The following is an 11,254-nucleotide window of genomic DNA, read 5'->3' as shown; positions in this document are numbered from 1 at the left end:
TCCCAGAATATAGTTAAGTATTACCAATTTCCTGAAAATAAAATCTTTTAACTTTTAAGAAATAAGAAGTTATCAGTTAAAACAATTCAATAGATATTTGTATTTTATATTTTAAACAGAGACAATTTTTTTTTATTATTTGTTATAAACTATACACTATGTTTTGAAAGAAAACATGAACAATTTGAATGAAGAAGCCACTAATTGATGACACTTTGTCAAACAGAGAAAATAAAATTTAAAGTTGATACATGATAAACAAATTGGAAACCATAATTATTTTTAATTAAATAAATAAAAAAACAATTATAACATGGTACACTTTTAATTTAATTTAGTAGGTACATAAAAATATCAAACAATTTAAACCAAATGAAAATTCCAATTTGTGTATTATCAATTATGAAATACTAAAATAACTAAGTGCAATAATAAATTTAGATAATTATAAATGAGTTATTTTTAGTTTTCACTTGCTGAATAAGCATTTAATATTTATTATAACAAAAAATAATTTATCAATAAATTTTGATTTACATGTTTCACAAATAAACAATAGGTAATCTACTATATTATTTCAATAAGTTTTACCATTTTTATTTTTATGTTGTTTTAATTGTGTTCTAATTTCTAACAATAAAATTATTGAATATTTAAATTTTAAATTAATAAAAAATACCTATGTCATTCTTTAATTAAAATCAATAATTGAATCGAGTGGATATAACATGTTCAAGTTTTTATAAATGTTGATATCTATAAAAATGTTATCTTGATTAAAATCCACTAAATCATCTTTTTTCAGCTTTGTTATTTATGCAATATGTATGTTCTAAATTATTGCATAGTCATCTATTCACATTATGCTATTGCAGAAGAATTATATTCCTTTATAAGAAAGCTATTTATTAGTAGCTAATAAAAGATTGTTGATTACATTAAAATATTTATGTAAATATTATCTTTTTTTGTTATTAGTATGATTTTAAGGTATTTTCATTTTAAAATTTAATATCTTTATTAGTTTTGTTGGAAATTGATGTGCATTTGTTTTGCAGGCGCCACGGATTCAAGGGGGGCAAGCCCCCCTCCCCCAGTCAACTCTGCCACACGGGTAAATTTTAGGATGTCTGTTTTTGACAGTCGATAAAATACAATAATATATACACATGGTATTGCCCCTCCCCCCAAATATAATGTTATTATGGTATTTTTGTCACAAATTAATTCTTATGTTATAATTCCCACTTTTAACATATTTATTGATGAAGCTACTATATATTTAAGTCTAACCTGACACTGGTTCATTAGGAAACAAATTAATAGTAATAGAAACTTTAGTAGTTAAGATCATGTACAAAATCTTCAAACCCATAAAACTGAGAACTTTGTAAATTATAAAAAATACATTTTATATTAAACCTTCAGCTATTATTATTAAAACTAATTTATGATTGGACTCGAGTCAATTAATTATATTTATGAAAATGTTTGTTTCAAAAGGTCAGATATTTGTGCAGCTGCTAGCAACCTGAAAAATGTATAATTAAAATACGAAATGTGCAAACCAACAAGAATCCTATTAAAAATTATAGATTAATAATTTCTATAGTTGTATAGTATTATAATTATTATATTATTAGTACTTAGTTATAATAATAATAATAATAACAATAATATATACTTATATAACTTAAAATTAATAAACATTTTCGGTAAATAATAAGTAAAAATTTCAAAATTCACCATCAAAGAATGGCAAGCATCGGTCATTTTTGTGTTGAAACGCAATCTATGATGTTATATTATTATTTTCTATACTTGTTAACATTTTCAAAATATATTAACTCTTTTTGATCTATTTTTTTAGAAAATTTAAATTTAAAATTTTTGTTTACAACATGACATATTGTCATGGAGTAAAAATATTTGAAAATTGAATACCTACCTACAAAGTTTCTTATAAGTATTTATATTTCATAATGTAACCAACAAATCTAAAAAAGTGTACAAATACAATTATTTTTTTTTGTATAGACACATGAAGTTCAAACTTGAACGAAATTATATATTTTAACAATCAATGATGATCTTTTCGTTATAACTCATAAACATTATTCCTGGGAATTTTTACATATAGGTACTAAGAATTTTACTATATGTATTATGTATTGACTACTGATATTTTAATAATGTGTAGATACATTTTAAGCTATTAGGTTCCTATTAGTATAAGTTCAATGAACCTATTTATTACACTGTGTTGCAGTATGAATGTATGATGGTATTAATTAAAAATTAAATCGGTAACAATTTATTAATTGGTTAACTTTATTTAATTTAATATTTAAAATATATGATATGAGTTCCTACTCTCATCATATATACTTATTGTGCCTCTAAGTATAGTAGGTATAGGTTATTGTATATTCCATATAAAGAAAAAAAATAGGTAACAATATTACAATACGCCAATACGGTATAAATAATAAATATATTATATTATCATAATAATTAAGTATTAATAATATAGTAAATGCAATTTTTTAGGCAAAAATTAAATCATCCTTTATAAAAATTGTAAAATAAATTACTTAAATAGCTTCTTCAAATAACTTACTCACTTTTTAGTTATTATTAATAATATTACAGTAGCATAACGGTAATCCGAACATAGGCTAATCCTAAAGACGCGGTAATCCGAACGGCTTCAAGTGTACATCGTCACCATTCTATTATTACACTTAATAATTAAACCAATAAAATAATAATCATAACGATGGTTATTATAACTACATATCACATATGTGCATCGTCAAGATTCTATACGTCGATAACGGTTGTTAGTCGCGTGTCATACTTTATTGTTAACAATAATTCAATTTTTTTGAAAAAAAATACATGAAAATGGCCCCGCGAGACAATATTGTAACAAACTACAAAGTCATAGGTACCTAATCCGAATGATTCCTTTCCCCAATTCCTTCCGGATTACTGCGACGCTACTGAACATATAATTATTATTTTAAAGTATATGTATTTGGTTTTTAAAAAATTAATTCGATCTATTTTATTACTAATAGAAAATTAACATATAATAGAAATAGAAATATGTCGTAAAATATTTTTAGATGTATATCGCTCGCCTAAGAGTGTTTTTTGTACTTATGCAATAATTCATTATTGAAATTTAAAATATTCATTTAAGTGATTTAATGATGAATGATTGTCGAATGTATACATATTGTATAATAGAGCAGACGGTTACCTACTTTTCCCCCTTTTAATTTTATTACTATAAAAACATTAAGATTTAATTACAATTTGATTAGAAAAAATGTATTTTAATATTTATATATAGGTAATAATAGTTGGCCACGAGTTTAATGTTTATAGAATATTGTATTAAATATTATTTTATAAATATTTAAGAAAAAGTAATATAAAAACAATACGTATAGGTAAGTACGACCTAATAAAATAGAAATATTAACGGCACACGGTTTTTCACAATTTTAGTATTAAATTTGATCTTATTACCATTCACTTACTAGGCGTAAATAGCAGTATTGATCGTTAAAAAAATGCAGGTATATAAAGAATATTAGAATGGATATTTTATCATAATTCGTATGCATAATAGTACTATACCGTCTATACCATATTACCATGTTGGTCATATTGTGAGGAATGAGGAGTTCTTAGATATAATATAATTTAAAATGTATCTATCAAGTAATAATTTCATAATATAAATATGATTAACTATGCATCTACTGTATGTCTGTATATATTAGGTATCTAAAATCACCATCGAAATTTGCAGTTTAGTTACAGCATGAGATGTAATTATGTTCGTATTATTCACTATACATATATACTATCTGACTAGGTATTAATAATATTTCATTAGTTTTACCCAAAATTATTTTTCTATTCATCAAATGTCATTTGAAGTGGAATAATGTAAATTAGAAATTAAGAAATTTGTAATAATATTTTTTGTTCAAAATACTAAGGTCATTATAGTAAGTAATAAATAATAAGAAATTAAGAAATTACTATCTAAATTCGAATTTTGCAATATAATTTTAAATATCTTTTGCAATTTTGCATTATTCTTAAATTAATTGGTTTTAAATTATAACTTCCAACTTTTTGAAATATGATTATTTTAAAATTTATTGAAGCTTATTTAGTTATGAATATTATAGTTATTTTTAGTACTGCTTTAGTTATTTTAGGTTAAAATTATTTAATTTAAAGGTATCGATTTTTCTATGAATTACCTACATAAATTGGTTAACTGGTAATTAGATAAAGGCCTGTCACTGAATAAATCTTATAATTAATAATTTGATAACAAAGAACTGTTTCTTAAACTTCGTTCCCAAAAACATTTAAAAGTAAAAAAATACAGTTGCTGCTAGTTCTATTTATTGGCTTGATTTTGATTTTAGAGAGCAAACTTGAAACTTTTATTGCAAGTTCTACAATCCAATATAAAAGGATTTGGGACATAATGCTACATTGCTACCTGTTTTCCATATAAATATATAAGTAAATAACTACCCAAAACAACAGCCGTAAAAAAGTTTTGTTTTTATTCCGATTACATATAGTATTTTAAAATTATTATTACATTTTTCAATATTTATCATAACTATATTTTTTTTTTTATTACTTATTTATAAAAGATATATAAAATCAGGATAATACAATAAGTAAATAATAAGATAACAGAATATACTTGAGACTTGACATAGAAACGCGATGTAAGGGAGCGTCCATTGACACTTTCAATTAAAATATAATTTAAATTTTAAATAATAGTTAGTTTTTTTAAAATTATATAACAATAATATATTGACAGTATTTTATTATTAGTTATATTTGAAATTCCATAATATTATATTTTAAAGATCAATTAAACATTTCGTTATTGATAACATACGAGTAATACTCATGAGTCATGACTTATGATTCCAGAATATTCTCGATTTATTATTATTTTAATTAGAATAATATAATATAAATAAATACAAAATATTATTTAAACAATTCATAATATTATTTTATAAAATAACTATTTAATATTATATTAATTTTTTAATAATATTTTTGCAATACTGTCATTTATTAAATATTATAATAATTATGAAAATGTTATCTGAGTATTTATTGCTTGAGTACAGATTTTAAGGCACTAAAAATTAAAATCTTATGGAATAAGATTTAAAATGCTTATAATACTTTGAAGAAGTATAAAGTTTCAGTAAAGTGATTGCTATTTGAATCTGATTATAATGATCATTATGCATTAATATCAGATTTGGAAACAATATTATATTGAAGTTGAACATAATATGACGTATTAAATTCATAAGAAATTTGAATATTTATAAAATATTTAGGTTTTATTTAGGATATAGGAATTAGGACACAGTTTATTATGCTGTATTATTGGGTAACGTAATTATTAATTAAATATGTTTTATTACTTAGTAAGTTTCATTGTTTATATTTATAAGACAAAAATACAAAATATTTTAGTAGGTATCTATTTAGTAAATATTTAATAAAAATAAAATTTGATATTCAAAATACTTGAATATTCTTATCTAATTAATATTTTTTAATAAAATATTATTTACAAAATGTTACATTATACATGAACAATTTTTTTTTTTTTAATATCTTAGTTCATGTAATGCGTATATTGCTAATTATATACATGCATTTTAGCCACCTTACTCATCATCACAAATTCATGATATGATTATATTTATTTGATTTTATTACAATTATTCTTATTTGTGTAACACTTTTATGTTTTTTTTTATTTTCTACACTTGTATTGTAAACTAACTAAATTAAACTTAATTACTGAATTAAATAGTACCTCAATTTTTAATTTTTTTAATTATTTATTTCCAATGCTTTGTGTACATGACATTTATTTATATTTTTAATTGTAATAGCTATTAAATTATACTTCTATGGCTACATAACATGTACATTACTTAAAATAGAACCTCAATTATTTAAAAATAATAAAGTATTACCTATATTATTAGTATAAATATTAAATACATTTAATTTTAATATATTACCATCAGTGGCATAGCCAAGTGGTGGGCTAAAGGGGCTATAGCCTCCCCCATTGGCCTTATTTTTTATATTGTTTTAAAATATTTAAATTATCTTACAAATTTTAATATTTAAAATAGTTAACACGTGAACAGCAAACAACGTTAATAATTATTTAATATGTTATCAGTATTTTTATTTTGTTGTTGTTTTTGATTTTCAATAACTCAAGTTAGGTAAAAGTATTTAGCACCCCGCATAAAAAAATCCTGGCTACGCCTCTGATTACCACCTAAGAATTGACACCTCAAAACAGTTGCGTATTTAGGATTTTTTTCATGGAAAAGTCTAGCTAATTTTCAAAACACATTTACCTAAGTGGGATGCTCTGCCCCTCCCCGTTTTAGCATTACATTGTAATAGAAATTGCATTTAAAAACTATTTTTATGTTAATAATTATTTATTTTTGATCTTATAAAACAACATTTATAACAAAAAATCCAATTTCCTAGGACTTAATGCCAATTCATTGATCAACATCTAGATGTATGTCCGATATGGACATCATTGATAGTCCATTTGGCCTTGTCTACATAATAATAAAATTAAAAATACAGTTATAAATTATATTGTTATATATTGGTTATTAAATACGTTCAATATAATTAAAAGATTACTTATCATAGTTCATTCATTGTTGATCTTAGACATATTATCAGGTGTTGCTGTTGACACTTGTAGTGTGAAAAATAATTTAATTAAAAATTCATACTTGGAAAATCATTCTTTGGATAGTTCAAAAGACCTAATCCACTTTTGATGTTATCATCTTGACTGGCTATTTTAATTTTTCATATTTTTATTTAAACAAAATTATTATTATTTTCAACTGGTGGCAAATAAAACTCAATAACATTTTCAAATTTTAACCTTTCTGCATCTGCTAATAATGAACTAAATAAACATACAAGCCCACATCATAAAAGATACACAAAACATAATATTTAATACCGATTTTTATAATAACGTAGATAAATCAATAGCTATACTTTCAATAACTGATTTATAATTTAAAAATCAAATTGTAAGTTGGTTGATAAAATTGTCAATAAATAGCATAAACATTCTCACTCTATTTAATAATATTCTACAGAAGGTAATTGAGGATTAATTTTATTTGTTTGTTTTCTTGCTGCACGTTTTTGGTTATTTCTGTGTCAATAAAATTTACTAAATTCTATTAAAATATTAAGTCAATTACACATTTATACTCAACACTGTATTACCTACTATAAACTCAAAACACATACTTTTACTTTCTCACATAAAAGGTAAAATTCTTTTTCTGTATCCTTCCTCCTTGACGCTTTTTTTTTTGATTTTTTGCTTATACATTTCTTAATATAGATGAATATCTAGTAAGTATTTTTTTGTATAGTATTGCATTGGAGATATAGTAATAGCCAATTTGCATGACTGTATCAACATGTTTTTAATACATTTTCTACAATATAACGATAACCATAATTAAGTATGCAAAATGTGCAACACTTTGAATTGGTAATTAGTAATTACTAGGTAAATTTTCATAAAATGGCCTATATCAAGCCCCTTAAAACGACAGTTAAACTTCCTGTTGATACCTATCATGATAATCATAAAACCATTAAAATGTCTTTTTAATACCAAAAAAAATCTTGATAGTATTTTAACTATAAGTGAGTAAAAGGTTTAATTGCCACTTGCCAGTATCACTATCCATATTACATTGTAATTACTGTATGTACCTGTACAGGCTGTACATATCTATATACCAATGTATCTACATATCTGTTTTAAGACTTAAGTACCAAATTAACAGGTATAGTTGTAATGATGACGATGTATTTGACTTAATTTCATTTTTTTAAATAATAATCCAATTTCATGAATACTACTTTTGTCAATTTTCGTCTGTTTTAAAATTATTTCATATACTATTGATCTAGTATATACATTTTCAAAATATTTTCTCAAAATTAGACACAAAACAGATAAACGGAATCCTTTAAACTTTATACGATTCTTAGTAAAGAAAACACGCGAAACGGCTTAAATTTTTACTAAAGATAATATAAGTTTTATTTTTATAGGATACAATTTGTCGTGATATCATTATAATCATTTGTTGGAAGACATAATATGAGTATAGTAATGCTAATTAGCATCATATACGATATACCAAGAAAACGGTTGATTTTTGATTTCGAATTGGTACCTACCCAATGTTTAATGTATTACTATTTACTATATTCACCGGTACCTCTATAATCAGGTATAATAATACTTGTTAAAACCTTAAAATATGTAATGAGTAATGTCATAATATTATTTGCACCTATCGGATATCGTTTAACGTCATATTCGGGAAGAAGTACCAACTCTATAAAGTATAAACCTAATTATAATATTATATAATACCTAATGTGTACTTCTCGAACGTTTAAAAATAGAGATAAACAATATTATTTTCGAAGAAATTTCTGTTGGATTGGGTGCTTTGGCGGAGAAACGAAATGAAAATAATACAGTATTATTATATTATACATAGGTATTATAATATTATAAATTATAATTATAATACTACGTACTGACAACTCGCGGTTCCCACCAAGCTCGGCCAACAGCAGTAGCAGCGCGCCAGTACGGTTCGCTGCCGCCGCCGCCGCCGCCGCCTCCTCCACGGTTCAGCGGCTGTTTGCCCGACACTCGACAGTGGTATCGCGTCAGCCGTACCGCACTGACGTGACGACGGTCATCTCTCGACAATAATCGCTGTTCACGCGCTCGCGTCTTTACAAAAAAAAAAAAAAAAAACAACGAAATAATTTTACTATTATTATTGTTGTTGTCGCGGCTGGCTCGTCGGGAAAACCGACCGCGATCAGGTAAAGTTCGCCTATTGAAAACTGACCTGTAGTAATATACTATATTCCGTGTGTGAATCTGTTCGTTTACCGCGCGCGACGAATTGTCCATAACCCCTTTGGTCGTTTGCCATGCGCTCCTAGACCGAGAATAATTTTTTTCCCCTAGTCGTTTACTTTTTGCCAGCCAACCTCCCGTTCTCCGTTTTTTTGAGCCGAAAAAGAATACTTACGCATAGCCGCTATGCCGCTGTTCGGCAAAAAAGACGTGTCTAAGAAAACGAAGAAGGACGCGGAAAAGTCGCAGTCCATCGAAGACAAGTACGACGTCAAAGATCTGCTTGGCACGTGAGTACAAACCGTCTACATATTTAATATAAAATGTATATAAAACACGCGTGTGCCTATATACAACGAGCACATAGTGCCTGCTTATCCGCCTGTTTGAGTGTAAGTCACTCGCCTTGTAATAATACAATTTCATATGGAGTGCGCGTAAACGAAAACCTTAAGTGTCGAATTATTGTAGTCGGTTCCGTCGTGTCCATTTAGGGCGCTTAATATGTGCTTTATTTATTTTTTTGTTTTGTTTACAATAATATTAATAATATAATATTATTAATGTCGTTCAACCGGTTACTTTTGTCCAATAATTGATCTATGCTACAATTCGATAAGAATCAGACTTTAGGAAGCCGCCTTAGATTCCATCTTATATTATTGTATTTTCTATTTCCTCCTAGTGTTATCTATGTCCTACACTTCGAGCAGATTTTTTCGAATTTCAAGCACTGGTAAATCGACAGAATGGAATATTATTGTATTATTAAATAAGTAGAATTGCTTTCACCGTTCATGGAAAACTGAAAATGACCTCAGTATTTATTATTTATAGGAACCCTACCTCCATCCAAATATCAGAAAATTATGTATGTGTATTGTGTATTTTATTTCCGGGGTGGCCGTTACCCATATAATGTCATCACGACAACTATTTTAAGTTTTAATAGTATTAAAAAAGTTGATATTACCGGAAAATTCACGTTTCGGTTTCAAATAAATGCAATCATATTATTAGATAAAATTATAAGTTTTATATTTATTGATTATTATACTAAATATATTTATATAGTACAGTAAAATTCCCATATCGCCTTGATTATCTCTATGGAAATCAATATCGTAATTATATAAGCTGTTTTTTTTCAATCAAAATCTTTTGGAAAATTATGCTATCGTTAAGTTGGAGTTTTCTTACACATGTTGCGTTGAAAAACTCGCTTCCGATTATAATATATATATTATTAATGTGTCATGGAGGCATTTTGATTTTGGGACTATGTAATACTTTTGGGACACACTGTATAATGTATATTATAGTACTTTAGAAACGGCATATTATTATATATAACTGCGCTGCTATTACCAAAACTTTTACAACGTTCGTGTCTTCGTGAGTAATGCCCGAGAATGCAATAATGAAAACTCGTACTTATACACAGACGGGCCGCAGACAAACGTCGTCGTTATAACGGTTTCAAAAAGGCATTGGGTTTTCGGGTTTTACTTGATTTTGTTTATTCTAAGTATTACAGTACCTATTTCGAAAATTTCCTACACGCGCCTGCGCCTCCGCAGACGATTAATCGTTTTTAATTAATAGTTAACAATAATTATTGTATTGTAACATTGTAAATAAATAAAATATAATTTATTAATAATAATTAATGAAAAAAAATGGCTAAATACTTCTACATATAAATATTATATTTTGTTAAAAGTCTTTGATCTATGATTGTTTGGTTATCCTTAAGCATATATTTCCAAGTTTTAATACTTGTTATCATTGTTATATTATTAGGGGGGATGTGCTACATTAAATGTTATGATGTATTTCAGTCGTGCCAATTTCGGGAGGAGCTGGTGAATGTCACGCACTGCACGAATATCGAATAATTATTAATCATAGCACGCGAGACAAATAATTTGCGATATGTGTGATGATTTTTTTTCTCTTCTACTTCTCCGGCTGCTACGACATATTATTATTCGTTTGCGGTACGCGTCGATGACAAAACACGTCCGCGCTACGGCTGAAACGACAGTGACGTATAGTAATATTTTATCATTTCTAGACGTACAAATCTCTTGTGCTGCGCTACGTATAGGCAGTAAAGAAACCAATAGCGTGGCAAAAAATGTATATAGAAATAAATAAATGAATAAAAAACTGGCACACGGACATGGATAATATCAC

General features: G+C 26.1%; 1 protein-coding gene across 4 annotated transcripts in view; it reads left to right on the top strand.

The window, feature by feature from the left end:
- Positions 1-8,822: 8,822 nt before the first annotated feature.
- LOC132928071 (calcium/calmodulin-dependent protein kinase type 1) overlaps positions 8,823-11,254 on the top strand; it is a 346,565-nt gene continuing 344,133 nt past the window's right edge. For 2 of the 4 annotated variants that reach the window (XM_060992636.1, XM_060992635.1), the window contains exon 1: positions 8,823-9,345. In XM_060992636.1, the coding sequence (XP_060848619.1) occupies positions 9,242-9,345 (104 nt within the window). In that variant the 5' untranslated portion in view covers positions 8,823-9,241. The remainder of the gene's footprint in view (positions 9,346-11,254) is intronic. The other 2 variants (XM_060992638.1, XM_060992637.1) reach the window with 1 other exon arrangement.

Source organism: Rhopalosiphum padi, chromosome 3 (assembly GCF_020882245.1).
Source record: "Rhopalosiphum padi isolate XX-2018 chromosome 3, ASM2088224v1, whole genome shotgun sequence".
NCBI lineage: Eukaryota > Metazoa > Arthropoda > Insecta > Hemiptera > Aphididae > Rhopalosiphum > Rhopalosiphum padi.
The sequence above is the reverse complement of the archived record's forward strand: the minus strand, read 5'-3'. Positions and strand labels throughout refer to the sequence as shown.